The sequence below is a fragment of the Bos indicus x Bos taurus genome, chromosome 6 (genome assembly GCF_003369695.1).
Source record: "Bos indicus x Bos taurus breed Angus x Brahman F1 hybrid chromosome 6, Bos_hybrid_MaternalHap_v2.0, whole genome shotgun sequence".
Classification (NCBI taxonomy): Eukaryota; Metazoa; Chordata; class Mammalia; order Artiodactyla; family Bovidae; genus Bos; species Bos indicus x Bos taurus.
Window position 1 is genome coordinate 68,444,723 of NC_040081.1, and position 20,600 is coordinate 68,465,322.

The 20,600-nt window shown below is 41.6% G+C and overlaps 1 protein-coding gene across 2 annotated transcripts in view; it reads right to left on the reverse strand.

Annotated features, from left to right (window-relative positions):
* USP46 (ubiquitin specific peptidase 46) overlaps positions 1-20,600 on the reverse strand; it is a 76,912-nt gene that overhangs the window by 12,813 nt on the left and 43,499 nt on the right. For both annotated transcript variants that reach the window (XM_027544492.1, XM_027544494.1), the window contains exons 5-6: positions 16,253-16,329; positions 7-90 (exon numbers count right to left, since the gene is read on the reverse strand). In XM_027544492.1, the coding sequence (XP_027400293.1) occupies positions 7-90; positions 16,253-16,329 (161 nt within the window). The remainder of the gene's footprint in view (positions 1-6; positions 91-16,252; positions 16,330-20,600) is intronic.

Below are 20,600 nucleotides of genomic sequence, written 5' to 3' on the forward strand. Positions count from 1 at the left end.
ACGTACCTTTTCTGGGCCTCCTGTTTGCTGCAGCATGTTTCACAATAATACTTCTGTTCACTACACAGTGTTTCTGTGTTGCTGAAATCTCTGCAGAGAAAAATATTTTCAACTCAACAGAAGTCCAAAATGTACTCAGCTTACCATGTCCTAAACTCTCTATTACCTGTAGGGTAATTTTTAAGTGAATGTGGGGAAAGAAGTAATGAGAAAAGATCCTTCTTGGGAGCAAGTGCTATGATGATTAGAGCATGTTCACTGGGCTGGGTTATGATTTCACCATGAAAGATTTTCAAGTAAGCTTTATTTAATGGGACACAGATAGATCTAAATTAGGGTTTCCAACTGATTCAGGGAAAAAAAAAAAAAAGAAACTCAAGGTTTTTAAGAGACAGTACCCGAAAACTGGAGATAAAAATTATAATAGAAAAATACTAACTACAGTAAAAGCCAACCATTACAGTGAAAGTCAAATCCAAAAAACCATCACACAAAATGCCAGGAGACATTACTACACGGTTAATGAAAAACAATCTGTCTTAGGTGGTCTACATTTTCAAAGAGCACGAAAGATAATAAAATTTAAATCGTATTCAATGGCCCTTATATTGAACTCAGAAAGTCTCAAATTATCAGGAGATGACTACCAACCCCCTGCTCCCCTCCTCCCCACATGCTGGAAGATAAGAACTCCCAACTACCTCCTCTTGAGAACAAACGCCATTGGGATGCTATATCTGTATTCACCTCATCATAAGATTTTACTGTACTACTGATAGCTTTCATTTTTTAACATGTCATGGCTTTTCATTCTTCTCTGGTCATCAAGATTCTACTTAACATTCCTGGGGTACTGCCTCAAAGGCTGAATAGAATATCCAGAATATCATAACACCCTGGAGTCTTGAAAAAGGCCGTGACATTTCCTTATTCATAGGAAGTGTCCTAGCACTAGCTCGACCAGCTTTTACCAAACAGAAAAAGTTATTTACGTGGTGTTACTAACTCAACCACTTAAATAGAGCTTATCAAGAGAATACATAGATTATTCATTCATTAGATTCCCCAGTGGCTACCGACCATACCCTGGACTGGGTGCTGGGGATCCACAGAGAATGCCTGCCCTCACAGCACACAGGTTACCAGAGACACACGCAATGAGCCACTTACAAGACTTAGTGTTCGGTGCAGATTAAACATACATCATTTCATACTACTGACTCCCCTGCCTAAAGCTCTTCGATAGTTTCTTGGTGAATTCAGGAATAAAATCCAAATTTCTTTTTTAACTTCTTAAAAAATTTATTTGACTGTGCTGGGTCTTAAGTTGCAGCATGTGGGATCTCGTTCCCAGGCCAGGCATCAAACCTGGCTCCCCTGCATTGGGGGCGCCGAGTCTTGGCCACTGGACCACCAAGGAAGTCCCTAAAATCCACATTTCTTGCTATGCCAACAGACTGTCTGCTCTTCTGACCTATCTCCTGCCTTCCCACCTCCTTCACGCTGCTCCAGTCCCACTGGCTGGTCTTCTCTGCAGCTCCAGGGTGCCATGCTATCCCTACTCGGGGCATTTGCTAGTGCCATTTTTCTCTGCACTGACAGCTCTTTTTCCAGATGCTTCCATCACTGGCCCTGCTCATTGTTCAGAGCTCAGCTTCTACGTCACCTCTTTGGAAAGGACTTCCCCAGTCACTCTTTCCAAACCCATCCAGCCCCTACTCTGTTGCTGTCTTGTTTTCCTCTGAGCACTTATCACTATCTGAAACATCCTCCTACTTGCTGGATGACGTGTATGGGCAGTGACCGTGTCTGTCTCACTCACTGCCAGAGTCCCAGCACTGAGAATGGGCCTGACACACAACAGCACTCAACGACGTGTGCTGGATGAATAAAGAGAAACGCATGTGTATAAAGTCCCCAGCAAAGTACGGAGGATGGAGAAATGAATTTGAACTGCAGCAATTCAGTATGTTTCCCCAAGGGGTGATATCTAAGTCAGATTCTCAAAAAGGGAAAGTGAACCAAGGGATTAAGAGTCCAGGATTCCAGACAGAGTGAAGGCCATGGCTGAGAGGCATGAACACAAGGTACAGAGCACACTTCTTAGAAGCTGTGTGGACCCTGTGGCTCTCTAACTTGTCTCTGCGGGCTTGACAGCATCAGATGGTGCTTTCTGGACCATTTCTGGCAGCACTCTAGAGGAAGGACTGTAGGGGGTCAAAAAGCAAAAACACAGTTTAGAAGGCAAGTATACTCAACCCTCAGACTCCAAGTGCCTGATACCTGATACAGACTCAAACTCAGCTGAATGAATACTGCTCGGCTCTTCATGTTAAGTAACTGTTGTGAAATCTCTTCTTGGTCTGCACAAGATTTACTGGGGTAGAACAGAGCAACCAAGAAGGGGCAGTGAGTCTGGGTGAGGGTGGAGAGTCATAGTTTTGGAATGTCTACCACAGACAAACCTCTCCTCTATCCTACTAAAGAATCAGAGTAAGTCAGGCAACAACACTGTAAGTAAGGTACACTCCAATAAAAGTTAATTAAAAAAAGAAGACCTCAGGCAAGTACAGCAAATAAGAAATTAAACACTTTCTACTCAAATTTCTCAATAAAAAATGTTTTTGTAGATCCACAAAGGTAAAAACATAGCAGAAGTTGGTACTTAAAGACCCGATTCACCATCCTGCCCAGCCCTAGATGACTGGAAGCTTGTTGCCACAGGAGAGGCAGGACAAAGCCTTCAGAGCATCTCTGAGTCAAGAACTGGAAAATGCGGCTAAGTTATAAAGACAGAGTGGCCCCAGCAGGAAACTGAGGCACAGCAGAACTGTCAGATAATGCTGTACAGTTGTTGGAACAAAAGAGGGCAACAAATGTTGAGGAAACTCCTCAATGAGGAAATCAAAGAGGAGAGGAGAAAGGTCTTTTAGACACTTGGGATAAATTACATCAAAGCACAGAGGAGAGGTTACCAGGAAAGCACAAAACTCTGTATTTCTTGAAAAAGAGTCAAAGAAACACTTTTTAAAAATATACTTTGGGAGCAAGTCTAATATGAAACACATACCTTCATAAGGACTATAAAGCCTAATGGAAATGTACACAAGAAAACTTGAAAAAAATGGAGAATGACTATGTTTCCAGCTGAGACAGCTACAGGTTGTAATAGCTATCATGACCAAGGTAATGTCTATGTTTGAGAGAAAACATTTTTTATTTAAATCTTAACCTTTCACTCAACACATTAGCTCAAAAATTGATTTAAAAAAATTCTCAGGGGCGGTCCTAAGATGGCGGAGGAATAGGACGGGGAGACCACTTTCTCGCTCACAAATTCATCGAAAGAATATTTGAAACTGAGCAAATTCCACAAAACAATTTCTAAATGCTGGCAGAGGATATCAGGCACCCAGAAAGACAGCCCATTGTCTTCGAAAGGAGGTAGGACAAAATATAAAAGATAAAAAGACAAAAGAGGTAAGGACGGAGATCCTTCCCAAGAAGAGAATTTTTAAAAAGAGAGGTTTCCAAACACCAGGAAACACTCTCTCTGGCGGGTCTATGGCAAGCCTTGGGATCTCAGAGGGCAAAATAACCGGGAGGAAAAATAAATAAATAATTAAAATCCATAAATTACATGCCTAACAGCAACTCCCAGCGGAGGAGCAGCCCGGACAGACGCTCGAATTGCCCATTAGCAAGCAGGGGCTGGACAGGGAGGTGCAAGCCGCATTGCTTAGGGTAAGGACCTCGCCTGAATGCCCCAAGGGCAATCTGAGGGAACTAGCTTGAGATAGCAACCCAGACTGTGGGATAGCTATGGGTGGCTCAGACGGTAAAGTGTCTGTCTACAATGCGGGAGACCCAGGTTTGATCCCTGTGTTGGGAAGATCCCCTGGAGAAGGAAATGGCAATCCACTCCAGGACTATTGCCTGGAAAATCCCATGGACAGAGGAGCCTGGTAGGCTACAGTCCATGGGGTCGCAAAGAGTCAGACATAACTGAGCAACTTCACTTTCACTTTCAAGGTACACCGCCAGGCCTGCTCACAGAACAAAGGACTGAGCAGAGCTAGCCGGCTGCGGACCAGCCCATCCCCCACCGGAGACAGGCAGGTGAGGGCAGCCAGAGCTGGAAGAGGGCAATCCCGGCCCCAGAGAGGCATCCTATACCAAACTGCAAGCTGACGTCATTGCTAACCAAGACTTCTTGGGATTCTGGATAGTCAACATCTGCCAGGAGAGTTGCAGACAGAGATCAGTTCCCCAGAAGAGACACACGGCACACCTGAGAAGGCATGCCCGTGTACACCCAGAAAACCCAGTGGCTGGGATGGGGGAGGTGATAAGTCATAGCCTTCAACTGGGGGCAACTGCGCTCATCAAGCACCTGGTCACCTGAGCTGCTTGGACCTGGAAGGGCACGAAACGCAGGCCCAACCAACTCTGCGCCTTTGTGGAGTACCCGAGAACCTGAACGGCTTAGACCTGGAGACTGCATGAAACCCAGGGCCTGCATCAGACAGTTCCCGGCAGAGCAACCTAGAGCCTGAGCGGTGTAGACTGGGAAAGCACACACGCCATGAGCAGGGGCAAACCCAGTGTGGCTGAATCACTGTGAGCACACGCCAGTGATATTTGTTTGCAGTACCTCCCCACAGCACAACTGAACAAGTGAGCCTAAAAAAAGTGACCTCCACCGCCCCACTGTGTCAGGGCGGAAATTAGACACTGAAGAGACCAGCAAACAGAAGAAGCTAAAATAAACACAGGGAACCACTTTGGAAGTGACAGGTGCAATAGATTAAAACCCTGTAGTTAGCACCGACTACATATGAAGGGACCTATAGACCTCGAGAAGTACAAGCTGGACCAAGGAACTATCTGAAAATGAACTGACCCCACACTATCCGCAACAGCTCCAGAGAAAAGTCCTAGATATATTTTTATTATAATCATTTTTTAAATTAAAAAAATTAAAAATTTTAAGTCCCCTATTACATCTTTAATTTTCATTTTTATAACCTACTATTATCTTGCAAAAAGAAAAAAGAGAGACCCTATTTTTAAAGCAAACTTCATATATATATATATATATATATATATAATTTTTTTGACTTTTTTAAAAATATTCTATTTTTGAGAATCTAACCTCTACTCTAGATTTTTAATCTTTGCTTTCTGGTATTTGTTATAAATTTTGTACCTTTAAGAACCCAATCTTCAGTACCCATTTTTACTTGGGTACAAGATTACTGGCTTGACTGCTCTCTCCCTCTTTGGACTCTCTTTTCTCTCCACCAGGTCGCCTCTATTTCCTCCCTCCCCCTTTTCTTCTCTACCCAACTCTGAATCTCTTTGTGTGTTCTGGGCTGTGGAGAACACTTAGGGAACTGATTACTGGCTGGATCTGTCTCTCTCCTTTTGATTCCCCCTTTTATCCTCCTGGCCACCTCTGTCTCCTTCCTCCCTCTTCTCTTCTCTGTGTAACTTCGTAAACATCTCTGAGCGGTCCAGACTGTAGAGAGCACATAGGGAAGTGATTACTGGCTAGCTTACTCTCTTCCCTTTTGATTCCCCCTCTTCTCCTCCTGGTCACCTCTATCTCCCTCCTCCCTCTTCTCCATGTAACTCAGTGTACCTCTCCAGGTGTCCCTCACTGTGGAGAAACTTTTCATCATTAACCTAGATGTTTTATCGTTGGTGCTATATAGATGGAGAAGTCTTGAGATTCCTGTAAGAATAAGACTGAAAACCAGAGGCAGGAGGCTTAAGTCCTGAGAACACCAGAGAACTCCTAAATCCAGGGAACATTAATCAATAGGAGCTCATCAAACGCTTCCATACCTGCACTGAAACCAAGAACCACCCAAGGGCCAACAAGTTCCAGACCAAGACATACCATGCAAATTCTCCAGCAACACAGGAACATAGCCATGAGCTTCAATATACAGGCTGCCCAAAGTCACACCAAACCCACTGACATCTCAAAACTCATTACTGGATACTTCATTGCACTCCAGAGAGAAGAAATCCAGTTCCACCCACCGGAACACTGACACAAGCTTCCCTAACCAGGAAACCTTGACAAGCCACTCGTCCAACCCCACCCACAGCGAGGAACCTCCACAATAAAGAGGAACCACAAACTGCCAGAATACAGAAAGGCCACCACAAACACAGAAATATAAACAAGATGAAAAGGCAGAGAAGTACCCAGCAGGTAAAGGAACAGGATAAATGCCCACCAAACCAAAAAAAAGAGGAAGAGATAGGGAATCTACCTGATAAAGAATTCCAAATAATGATAGTGAAAATGATCCAAAACCTTGAAAACAAATTGGAGTTACAGATAAATAGCCTGGAGACAAGGATCAAAAAGATGCAAGAAAGAACTTCCCTGGTGGCTCAGACGGTAAAGCGTCTGCCTACAATGTGGGAGACCTGGGTTCAATCCCTGGGTCGGGAAGATCTCCTGGAGAAGGGAATGGCAACCCACTCCAGTATTCTTGCCTCACCCCCCAAAAAGCAGCTCAAAGAAATATTTTGGGCTTCCCTGATAGCTCAGTTGGTAAAGAATCCACCTGCGATGCAGGAGACCCCAGTTGGATTCCTGGGTCGGGAAGATCCCCTGGAGAAGGGAAAGGCTACCCACTTCAGTATTCTGGCCTAGAGAATTCCATGGACAGTCCATGAGGTCGCAAAGAGTGGGACATGACTGAGCCACTTTCACTTTCAAACCAACAATTTGCCCCATAATAATCATAGGGATAATAACCATAGAATAAATTAAAAAGAGTCAATATATAATGAATAATGTAATAAATGAGATCAAAAACACTCTGGAGGGAACCAACAGTAGAATAACGGAGGCAAAATACAGGATAAGTGAGGTAGAAGATAGAATGGTAGAAATAAATGAAACAGAGAGGAAAAAAGAAAAAAGAATTAAAAGAAATGAGGACAACCTCAGAGACCTCTGGGACAATGTTAAATGCCCCAACATTCGAATCATAGGAGTCCCAGAAGAAGAAGACAAAAAGAAAGACCATTAAAAATACTTGAGGAGGTAATAGTTGAAAACCTCCCTAAAATGAGGAAGGAAATAATCACCCAAGTCCAAGAAACCCAGAGAGTCCAAAACAGGATAAACTCAAGGTGAAACACCCCAAGACACATATTAATCAAATTAACAAAGATCAAACACAAAGAACAAATATTAAAAGCAGCAAGGGAAAAACAACAAATAACACACATGGGGATTCCCATAAGGATAACAGCTGATCTTTCAACAGAAACTCTTCAGGCCAGAAGGGAATGGCAGGACATACTTAAAGTGATGAAAGATAATAACCTACAGCCCAGATTACTATACCCAGCAAGGATCTCATTCAAATATGAAGGAGAAATCAAAAGCTTTACAGACAAGCAAAAGCAGAGAGAATTCAGCCCCACCAAACCAGCTCTCCAAAAAATGCTAAAGGATCTTCTCTAGACAGGAAACACAAAAAGGGTGTATAAATTCAAACCCAAAACAATAAAATAAATGGCAATGGGATCAAACTTATCAATAATTACCTTAAATGTAAATGGATTGAATGCCCCAATCAAAAGACAAAAACTGGCTGAATGGATACAAAAACAAGACCCCTATATATGTTGTTTACAAGAGACCCACCTTGAAACAAGGGACACATACAGACTGAAAGTGAAGGGCTGGGAAAAGATATTCCATGCAAATAGAGACCAAAAGAAAGCAGGAGTAGCAATACTCATATCAGATAAAATAGACTTTAAAACAAAGACTGTGAAAAGAGACAAAGATGGACACTACATAATGATCAAAGGATCAATCCAAGAAGAAGATATAACAATTATAAATATATATGCACCCAACATAGGAACACCACAATATGTAAGATAAATGGTAACAAGTATGAAAGGGGAAATTAACAATAACACAATAATAGTGGGAGACTTTAATACCCCACTCACACCTATGGATATATCAACTAAATAGAAAATTAACAAGGAAACACAAACTTTAAATGATACAATAGACCAATTAGACCTAATCGATACCTATAGGACATTTCACCCCCAAACAATGAATTTCATCTTTTTCTCAAGCGCACACGGAACCTTCCCCAGGAGAGACCACATCCTGGGCCATAAATCTAGCCTTGGTAAATTCAAAAAAATTGAAATCATTCCAAGCATCTTTTCTGACCACAATGCAGTAAGATTAGATCTCAGTAACAGGAGAAAAACTATTAAAAATTCCAACATATGGAGGCTGAACAACACGCTGCTGAATAACCAACAAATCACAGAAGAAATCAAAAAAGAAATCAAAATATGCACAGAAATGAATGAAAATGAAAACACAACAACCCCAAATCTATGGGACACTGTAAAAGCAGTCAGTGCTAAGGGTGAGGTTCATAGCAATACAGGATTACCTCAAGAAACAAGAAAAAAGTCAAATAACCTAACTCTACACCTAAAGCAACTAGAAAAGGAAGAAATGAAGAACCCCAGGGTTAGTAGAAGGAAAGAAATCTTAAAAATTAGGGCAGAAATAAACACAAAAGAAACAAAAGAGACCATAGCAAAAATCAACAAAGCCAAAAGCTGGTTCTTTGACAAGACAAATAAAATTGACAAACCATTAGCCAGACTCATCAAGAAACAAAGGGAGAAAAATCAAATCAACAAAATTAGAAGTGAAAATGGAGAGATCACAACAGACAACACAGAAATACAAAGGATCATAAGAAACTATTATTAGCAACTATATGCAAATAAAATGGACAACTTGGAAGAAATGGACAAATTCTTAGAAAAGTAAAACTTTCCAAAACTGAACCAGGAAGAAATAGAAAATCTTAACAGACCCATCACAAGCATGGAAATTGAAACTGTAATCAAAAATCTTCCAACAAACAAAAGCCCAGGACCAGACGGCTTCACAGTTGAATTCTACCAAAAATTTAGAGAAAAGATAACACCTATCCTATTCAAACTCTTCCAGAAAATTGCAGAGGAAGGTAAACTTCCAAACTTATTCTATGAGGCCACCATCACCCTAATACCAAAACCTGACAAAGATGTCACAAAAAAAGAAAACTACAGGTCAATATCACTGATGAACATAGATGCAAAAATCCTTAACAAAATTCTAGCAAACAGAATCCAACAACATATTAAAAAGATCATACATCATGACCAAGTGGGCTTTATCCCAGGGATGCAAGGATTCTTCAATATCCGCAAATCAATCAATGTAATACATCACATTAACAAATTGAAAAATAAAAACCATATGATTATCTCAATAGATGCAGAGAAAGCCTTTGACAAAATTCAACATCCATTTATGATAAAAAACCCTCCAGAAAGCAGGAATAGAAGGAACATACCTCAACATAATAAAGCTATATATGACAAACCCTCAGCAAACATTATCCTCAATGGTGAAAACCTGAAAGCATTTCCCCTAAAGTCAAGAACAAGACAAGGGTACCCAGTTTCACCACTATTATTCAACATAGTTTTGGAAGTTTTGACCACAGCAATCAGAGCAGAAAAAGAAATAAAAGGAATCCATATTGGAAAAGAAAAAGTAAAACTCTCACTGTTTGCAGATGACATGATCCTTTACATAGAAAACCCTAAAGACTCCACCAAAAAATTACTAGAGCTAATCAATGAATATAGTAAAGTTGCAGGATATAAAATTAACACACAGAAATCCCTTGCATTCCTATACACTAACAGTGAGAAAACAGAAAAAGAAATTAAGGAAACAATTCCATTCACCATTGCAACAAAAGGAAAAAAATACTTAGGAATATATCTACCTAAAGAAACAAAAGACCTATATATAGAAAACTATAAAACACTGGGGAAAGAAATCAAAGAGGACACAAATAGATGGAGAAATATACCGTGTTCATGGATCAGAAGAATCAATATAGTGAAAATGAGTATACCACCCAAAGCAATCTACAGATTCAATGCAATCCCTATCAAGCTACCAACGGTATTTTTCAGAGAACTAGAACAAATAACTTCACAATTTGTATGGAAATACAAAAAACCTTCAATAGCCAAAGCAATCTTGAGAAAGAAGAATGGACCTGGAGGAATCAACCTGCCTGACTTCAGGCTCTACTACAGAGCCACAGTCATCAAGACAATATGGTACTGGCACAAAGAGAAATATAGATCAGCGGAACAAAATAGAAAGCCCAGAGATAAATCCACGTACCTATGGACACCTTATCTTTGACAAAGGAGGCAAGAATATACAATGGGATTAAAGACAATCTCTTTAACAAGTGGTGCTGGGAAAACTGGTCAACCACTTGTAAACGAATGAAACTGGAACACTTTCTAACACCATACACAAAAATAAACTCAAAATGGATTAAAGATCTAAATGTAAGACCAGAAACTATTAAACTCCTAGAGGAAAACAGGCAAAACACTCTCCAACATAAACCACAGCAGGATCCTCTATGACCCACCTCCAAGAATATTGGAAATAAAAGCAAAAATAAACAAATGGCACCTAATTGAAATTAAAAGCTTCTGCACAACAAAGGAAACTATAAGCAAGGTGAAAAGACAGCCTTCAGAATGGGAGAAAATAATAGCAAACGAAGCAACGGACAAAGAATTAATCTCAAAAATATTCAAGCAACTCCTGCAGCTCAATTCCAGAAAAATAAGCGACCTAATCAAAAAATGGGCCAAAGAACTAAATAGACATTTCTCCAAAGAAGACATACAGATGACTAACAAACACATGAAAAGATGCTCAACATCACTCATTATCAGAGAAATGCAAATCAAAACCACAATGAGGTACCATTTCAAGCCAGTCAGAATGGCTGCTATCCAAAAGTCTACAAGCAATAAATGCTGGAGAGGGTGTGGAGAAAAGGGAACCCTCTTACACTGTTGGTGGGAATGTAAACTAGTACAGCCACTATGGAGAACAGTGTGGAGATTTCTTAAAAAACTGGAAATAGAACTGCCATACGACCCAGCAATCCCACTGCTGGGCATACACACCAAGGAAACCAGAAATGAAAGAGACACGTGTACCCCAGTGTTCACCACAACACTCTTTATAATAGCCAGGACATGGAAGCAACCTAGATGTCCATCAGCAGATGAATGGATAAGAAAGCTGTGGTACATATACACAATGGAATATTACTCAGCCATTAAAAAGAATACATTTGAATCAGTTCTAATGAGGTGGATGAAACTGGAGCCTATTATACAGAGTGAAGTAAGCCAGAAAGAAAAACACCAATACAGTATACTAATGCATATACATGGAATTTAGAAAGATGGTAATGATAACCCTGTATGCGAGACAGCAAAAGAGACACAGATGTATAGAACAGTCTTTTGGACTCTGTGGGAGAGGGCGAGGGTGCGATAATATGGGAGAATGGCATTGAAACATGTAAATTATCATATGTGAAACAAATCGCCAGTCCAGGTTTGATGCATGATACAGGCTGCTCGGGGCTGGTGCACTGGGATGACCCAGAGGGATGGTATGGGGAGGGAGGTGGGAGGGGGGTTCAGGATGGGGAACACATGTACACTCATGGCAGATCCATGTCAATGTATGGCAAAACCAACACAATGTGGTAAAGTAAAAAAAAAAAATCTCAAGCTAAGGAGGTCTCTCGATAATTTCATGTTATGATGCACATTTAAAAAATAGTGGCAAAAGAAAAAGAAAAACAAAACAATCAACAACAACGAAAAATGGTGCCACGTAGAAAGGAGCTGGGGTACACTGACACGGCTGCTCTGCCGGCAGCTCCAGGCTCTGCCTGCAAGTTGAGGGGATCTGCACACACCTGGAACCCATCTTCCATGGCATATAAGCTAGGAAGCTTTGTTCTAGAGTCTACAGCAGTGGTTCACTCGGCTGCTCATCAGAATCACCAGGGGAGCTTTCAAAACAATCTCAATCCCCCATCACTCTGCCCCAAGCCAAGTTACATGAGAATGTCTCCAAGAACCAGAGGCACCATTGTTCTTAAAACTCCCTAGGTGGTTCCAATATGCTCCGTGGGCTGAGAGCCACTGTCCCCAGCGCTTTGCAAATATGAACATGTTATGGGAATCACCTGGAAATCTTGTCCAAGTGCAGGCACTGACTCGTGCACTCATTGTTGAAGGAGACCAGAGATTCTGCCCTACTAATGACCCAGGTAATGTCAACGGTACTAGCTCGCAGACCCCTATTTGAGTAGCAAAGATCTAGGGCAGCAGTTCTCAAACTCTGGCGGTATCAAAACCATCTGGAAAATTAAGGAATAGTAGATGCCCAGGCTAACAGAAGTTAAATATCACCTAGGCCTCCATTTTTACCAACTTCTCCAGATGATTCTGATATGCACCAAAGTTTGAGAACTACTGACTCAAGTGTTAAAGAAAGTTGAAAAAAAGAAATCCACAAGAAAGGTGTGTCAGATATTAGCAAATACCATATATGAGAAATAGCCAAAACTAAGACACAAGCCAGATAAAACAGAGAAACTGACAGATAAGCATATGGCAATAGATTTGTGATAGAGTTCCATATAAACTTGGCACAGAGAAGTTTCCAAAATGAAAAGACATTTTTTTAAAAGGAAGAGTAATTTTAAAATAGAGCTTTGGGAGAACTAAAAAACGCTGACCTCCCTGGCCCTGAGAGAATGGGCATTTTTAATGAGAGGAGGACAGAGGAAGAGGAGAGTGGTGTCAGAGCATCGAGCCCTTTGAGGAGAGAGGTACATTTCTGTGCAGGAGCCACAGGGAGGGACTAAGGCCCTGAAGTGAAAGACAAAAAATGCCCAAAAGGACAAGGGGGTAAGATAAACACATATTTTAAGTTTTTGCCTGAGGCTATCCCTGAACTTTTCAAAAGAAAAAGAAATTTCTCAGTATCCTCCTATGATGCAGATGGCTCACTCTGCCTGCCTAAGACACGGTGCTGTGATGTGAAATATTAGAAGTATACCTCAGCTACAATATGGCTTTAATGGCTTCTCTAAACCTGTTTCCCAAATTAACCACTATTTATATCATCATTTCTCTGGGATAAAAGTTCATTGAAAACACGTTGTAATTGATCACCTAAAGCCCTTCTGGAAGAAGGTGGCTTTAAATCCTACAATTTTAGCTTGATTTTTAACTTTTCTCAATATCAAAATAAATGGTAAGGATATCACACCAGAAAAGATACGCAGGCATGATGTTAAAGAAGACAACTCATAATTCTAGTTTGAAAAACAAATCCTCAAGAATGCAAACCACATTAAGCCATAAAAGGGGCCAAAAAAGATCATAATCATTCCTTCTCTTTTGTCTCAAATAGAAAAAGTTAACAGATCAGCTGGCATCATTTATTCCCTGAACTCTCTCCTGCACTTTGTTCCTCTGGGAGAGGCTGGAAAGCTGCCACCCCCACCCCAGAACTCTCAGTGGTTGAACAGCAACACCTGGCAGGCTTCTCTCTGTTGGGGAGGTGAGCTCTTAGGCACCGATGAAGGCAGGTCCAGGTAAGTCAGCCAACGTCTATTTTCAGGATGATGTACTAAGGGGGAGGGGCAGGCCCTTCAGGAATATCAGCCTGAACAATCAGATGAGAATTTGATGTTGTTTAAAATGTATTGTGAGGCTATTCTGTACCCATCCCGGCTTAAAGGCCTCCAAATGTCTCCAGTCTGCCTTCATCAGGTATGCACTGCCAATGTATGTATTTCCTCCAGAAAAAAAAAGTGAGGGGACTTAGTTCTGGGTTACATTTGTCTGTAACGAGGCTCCCCAATGGTTGAAATTCTTAGCTGGTCTCAAAGCTATAGCCACTGCCATCTGCCCTCCTGAACAGCCCAGGAATTTCTTAGAAGGGAGGGGAAGCAGCCAGCCTCCTAGCTCCTCTTCTCCAAGAAGAATGGGCAGGTAATACCCTTTCTTGTGCTCCCTCACATATGACCAGCTCTGGCATAACTTTATAGCTTTTTCGCCTCCTTGTGATCACAAAACCCTAAGGAAATCAAAACTGGCTTCTTTTCACAGGAATATTAAGAGCCCATGCCAAAAACAGAACCAATCAGAAGAAACAAAAAAAGCTATCTTGGCCTGAAAAATGCTTTGCAAACAGAGACCATAAATGTGTCCTGGACACCTGGACCCAAGGCATCTGGAGACAAACGATGAAATGCCAGACCAGCAGGAGGTGCTGAGGTAACTTGGTGGGGACAGGGGAAGGCTCAGCCTCCTGGGAATGAGAGAGTAACCAGCCCCCAGCTCACACAATACATGACACCCAGACGAACTGGGACGTTCTGCCAGGTTGGAATTGGTGCCTCTACCATGAAAAATGACTTTCTAACAGTCGACGGCCACAGCAAGTCCCTTTAATCTAAAGAGTTCTGAGTAACCTGAACTCCTGATAGAACAATTCTGTCACACAATGCCCACTGATAAAGATCAACAGGGCTTGGAAGAGAAAGACAAATACCATATGGTATCACTTATGTGTGGGACCTTGAACTTATCTATGAAACAGACTCACAGACATAGAGAATAACAGCCTTGTGGTCGCTGGCGGGGTGTGGGCAGGGGGTGGAGGATTGGGAGTGTGGGGTTAGCAGATGCAAACCATTAAATATAGGATGGATGAACAAGTTCCTACTATACAGCACAGGGAACTATATTCAATATCCTGTGACAAACCAAAAAAGAATGCATATATAACTGAATCACCCCGAGGTACAGCAGAGAGTAACACCACACTGTAAATCACCTATCCTTAAATAGAATAAACTTTTTTAAAATAAATAAATAAAAACCCAACAGTGCCCTGAGCTGATGAGGCATTCTAAGCAATGGGAAGGGCCACCCAGACCACCTGGCCTGCCCGGGCACCCCCACTACCAGCCACTCTCTAGACATGTTTAATGTCCTTCAAAGCACCAATTCCTGTCCGTGGATTCCCACCAGACTATAAGCGCCACGAGATACATACCTGACGCTAGCCCTTGACCTCTGGTGTATAGAAGAGTGGGGCTAATTATAAGTTAAAAGGAGGAGAAAGAAGTGAGGACAGGACAGTGAATTGTGTCTCCAGAGTATTAAAATAGCAGAGACATCACTTTGCCAACTAAGGTCCGTATAGTCAAAGCTATGGTTTTTCCAGTAGCCATATATGGTAAGAGTTGGACCATAAAGAAGGCTGAGTGCCGAAGAATTGATGCTTTCAGCATCAATTGTGGTGTTGGGAAGATGCTTGAGAGTCCTTTGGACAACAAGGAGATCAAACCAGTCAATCCTAAAGGAAATCAACCATGGATATTCATTGGAAGGTCTGATGCTGAAGCTCTAATACTCTGGCCACCTGATGGAAAGAGTCGACTCATTGGAAAAGACCCTGATGCTGGCAAAGATTGAGGGCAGGAGAAGGGGGCAACAGAGGATGAGATGATTATGCAGCATCACTGACTTCAGGACATAATTTGAACAAACTATGAGAGAGAGCTGAAGGACAGGGAAGTGAGGCATGCTGCAGTCTATGGGGTCACAAACAATCAGATACAACTTAGCAACTGAACAACAACAAATCAATTCTGAGCACGTTTTCAACTACAAGTCAAAACACAATATCTGCAGGAACCCTGGGCGTATGTTACTCTTACACTCAGGGAACCTTACCTCCCCTCAACTCTAATTAGGAGAAAGCCTTCTTCCATGAATGAGCTCTACACAATGCTGCGAGATAGAGGAAAAGGCAATGCCGTCATCGGTTCTCAGTTCAAAAGTGCATAATTTTTAAAATCAAAGACTAGATTAGCTTAGAAAAAGAAAGGAATGGTAGGCATCCGTAGCATTTTTCAACTTAATTGTGTGACTGTGATTGGGTATGTCTGTGTGTGTGGAGAGGCAGATGAGGGCCCAAAGCACACATCTGTATTAAAGATTAAAACCTTATTTTTAAACTTAATGACTAATGACTTCCACTTGATCCCCTCACTCCTCAGCAGGACTCTTCTCTAGACAACATATACTTATTTCTAATCTCTCTAGGGAAAGAAGAAATAGAAAATAATAGGATTACATTGGTTTAACAGAAAGGAAGATTATCTCCTGAAGAAATACAGGAAATTTTCCCCCATGACTTATTAGCCTCATCAAAAACTCAGACCATAGTCAGAATTCATGAGGTTACCTTAGACAGTGGGTAATAGATGTGTTCTGCTCCACATCAACAGAAAGGTCAAGAAAATCTTCATCTTTGCTGCTAACCTGAAGCAAAAAAAGGAAAAAGTATTAGGTATAAAATACATAACAGACAAGCAGGTGTAATTTTGAATACTTACAGGGAACCAAAACCCGTAACTACAGTTAAAGGCAGGTGTGACTTTGTATATTCACTGGCAACTGGTTAACCTTGAAAACAATCCCAAGCAAGAGAAAACTCTAAATTCTTAGAAAACTCTAAAGCATACCTATATCCCAGCTTTGACTCAGGCTTTTCACAATTATAACTCAACCAGATTTCTCTTCCTGTCCTTTCATCTCTCCCACTGTTTCAAAGCAAGAAGTATCAGACAGGTATCCTTACAGCTCAGCCTGGCAGAATGGTTAACAATGGAAACAGAAAAATGACAAGAGCCTTATAAACCTATTGCTCAGATGACTGCCCTCCATTAAGCTGTCTGCACTTCCTGCCAGTGCCCTGAAATCACTCCCTTCCTCTGGTGCCTCGTCATTCAAACTGTATGTGGGGCCAGGGAGCTGAAAGTGCTATGGGCCAGAGGGTCACCCTACCTGCACACACAGCTGTCCTCTGGCCCAGCAAGTGCCATCCTGCAGAATGCCCATTGCTGTCTGGGGTACCACCCAGACCTGGAGCTTGGGCTTGGGCTGCTTTGCTTGCTAAGTCACTTCAGTCATGTCCGACTCTTTGTGATCCCATGGACTATAACCTGCCAGGCTCCTCTGTCCATGGGATTTTCCAGGCAAGAATACTGGAGTGGGTTGCCATGCCTTCCTCCAGAGGATCTTCCCGACCCAGGGACTGAACCCACATCTCTTATGTCTCCTGTGCTGGCCGAGTTGATCATCAGTCCCGACTATTTCTCAGCCTGCACAGCTAACACCACACCACTTCTGGGTCTGTACTTAACGAAGCTCACCAGCTAGCCTAGCATTTCACCATCTTGGAGTAGGAGGGACAAACTAGCCCAGCAGCAACTTTAAGATGCCCAGTCACCTAGCAGCAAACAAAAATAATACGCCTATAAATGTGACAACTATCCTAGGAGCCAGTACTCCAACATTCAGAGATGTGGACACAATCCTTCATGCTTTTATTAGCACACCGAAGAATGGGTACTGGCAGTTGCCCAGCTCCATGTCCTGTCTCTGCTACTTACAGTGGATGACTTTAGCCACTCTGTACCTCAGTTCCCTCATCTGTAAAGTGGGAGAAGAGTAGCTATTTCATAAAGTTGTTATGAGAATGAAATAAACTAATACATGTAAAGTGCTTTAAGAAGTCAGTACTCAACAAATCCAGGAGGGGCAAAATATTTTAAATGGTCTAAAATGGTCAAATAGTAGGGAATGGGTTACTATGTTGTGGGCATAATATTACATGAAATACGGGACTCCTCTCCTGCACTTCCGCCACCACCATGAGAAAGGTAACCCAGGCTGGCCCCGTGACTGCTCCCCTGAAGAAGATGAGAGCCCACAGAGGAGAGTGTTCTCACTAAGGTGTCCTGGCGAAGCCCAGACTAGAGCTCAACCCCCACCAGCCTGTGGATACATGTGTGAGACAGCTGAGATGCAGACCCACAGGTCTGGGTAAGGCCAGCTGGATCAGGCAACTCCCCACCAACCCAAGGCTGCAGAATTATAGTGAAAATAAATCAGAGTTGATTTAAGCCTCAGAGTTTTGGGGAAGTCTGTAGCAAAGCAACAAATAACCAACAGAACTACTTAACATGACAGGCATTCCTCCTTTCATTGCACCTGGCAGACAGTGTGTTTTTTCTAATTTGAAGATTTGTGGCAACTATGTGTCAGGCAAGTCTATTCGGTAACATTTGCTCACTTCATGTCTCTGTGTCACATTTTGGTAATTTTTGCAACATTAAAAAATTTTTCATTATTATGTCTTATGGTGATCTGTAATCAGTGATCTTTGATGTTACTTCTATGGCTTACTGAAGGTTCAAATGATGATTATCATTTTTTAGATTTAAGTATTTTTTAATTAAAGTATTATACATTTTTTAAATGCAATGCTATTGTACACTTAAAAGACCACAATACAGTGTAAAAATAACGTTCACATGCACTGGAAAACCAAAAAATTTGTGTGACTTGCCTCTTTGTAATATTCACTTTATTGCAGTGGTCTGATACTAAACTCGCAATACCTCCAAGGTATGTCTGTATATACTTTTTATTTTTATTCATTTATTGTCAGTTTCCCCCTTACTAAAATGAAAGTTTGAAAGACTGGCTTCAGTAATGACTAAGATCCTGTCTTCCAGCACTCCTCCAGAAAACTATAAACTCAGATAAACCAACAGAGAAGAAACAAAGACAGGCAGATGGGCGGTTCACATTTGGGAGGAGGAAGAGTTGCAAAGGATGAATTCATAGTTTCACAGCCTTTAGCTGGGGATTCATGGGGGGAAAATGCAATCTTTCTGGTTTAGGAGGCAGAAAAACCATCCTGGGAAACCATGTCCACTGAGAACGGAAAAAATCTGAGAAGGTATTCCCAACTCTGGCTGCCCACATCTCTGGCTGACCCCTGAGCCACGCTCACACCGAGTACACTCACAGCAACACGGCTGGAGACAAGAGGGCTGACCCAAGAGTCAAGCTGCTGCCTGAGAAACAGAGTCTGCAGTTTGAGTCCAACCAACACAACTACCTGCTAAAACTTAAGAAACTCATCGAAGAAAAACAGCAGAACCCAGAGACTCTCAAACTTAACATTCTTAGCGTCCTAGATATGATCCAAACTTACCATATGTGAAGAATCAGGAAAATGGAAGATATTCTTAAGTAAAAGGAAATAACTGAGACCAATCCTGGGATGCCCCAGATGTTGGAAGTAACAAACAATGATTCTAAAGAAGCTACTGTAACTATCTTCAATAAAGTGAAATATAATATATTCACCGTGAACCAAAACATAAGACTGCAGAGAAATAGAAACAAACAAAAAAAGAATCAAATGGAAATTCCAGAACTAAAAAATTAATAAAGAGTCTGATGCTGGGAGGGATTGGGGGCAGGAGGAGAAGGGGACGACAGAGGATGAGATGGCTGGATGGCATCACTGACTCGATGGAAGTGAGTCTGAGTGAACTCCGGGACTTGGTGATGGACAGGGAGGCCTGGCGTGCTGCGATTCATGGGGTCGCGAAGAGTCAGACACGACTGAGCAACTGAACTGAACTGGACTTAACAGAGATCTGGAGAGAGATCAGTGGATTTGAAGACAGAACAACAGAAATTATCCAATGAGAAGAATAAAGGAAGAAAAAAGATTGAAATAAAAATTAATACTCATAAACCTGTTAGAAAATATCATAAACTAACGGGAGTCCCGGAAGGGGAGGAAAGAGAATAGGGCAGAAAAACTATTTGACAAATAATGGCTGAATATTCCCTAAATTCAGTGAAAGATATACATTTATAGATTGAAGATATTCAACAAGAATCAAGCAGGATAAATACAAAGAAGGCCAGCCAAGGTCAAACTGCTGAAAGCCAAAGGTGAAAAAGCAAATCTTAAAAACACGTAGAGAGAAATGACACATTACAGGGAGTTCCCTGGTGATCTAATGATTGGAATTCTGGGCTTTCATGACTGTGGCCCCAGTTCAAATCCTGGTTGGGGAACAGAGATCCCACAATAAACAATTTTTTTTTTTTTTTTTCCAAAAAATGACACATTACCGGAGAATGATTTCACTGGAAGCTGGTCTCTCATCAAAAATTCAAGGGCCAGAAGACACTGAACTTGTTTAGTGTGCTAAAGGAAAAACTATCAGAACAGAATTCCTGTATCTGATAAATATCTCCTTCAAGAATGAAGACAAGAAAATGAACAGAATTCATTATTAACAGAATTGCACCACAAGAAAGGTTAAAGGAAATTCTTTAAACCAAAAGTTACCAGATGGAAATCCAGATCTCAAGAAAAAATGAAAAGCATCGAAAATGGGAATTGTGATTTTGTCTTGTGGGGGTTATAATATGTGTAAATGTAATACATATAATTACAGCATAAAAGACAAGGAAGGTTGGGGTGGAAGGAATAGGCACCTACACAGTTATGAGTTAACTATGTTTTATGTGAAATGTAACATTAGTATTGGGAGAAGGCAATGGCACCCCACTCCAGTACTGTTGCCTGGAAAATCCCATGGATGGAGGAGCCTGGTAGGCTGCAGTCCATGGGGTCGCTAAGAGTCAGACACGACTGAGTGACTTCATTTTCACTTTCCATTTTCATGCACTGGAGAAGGAAATGGCAACCCACT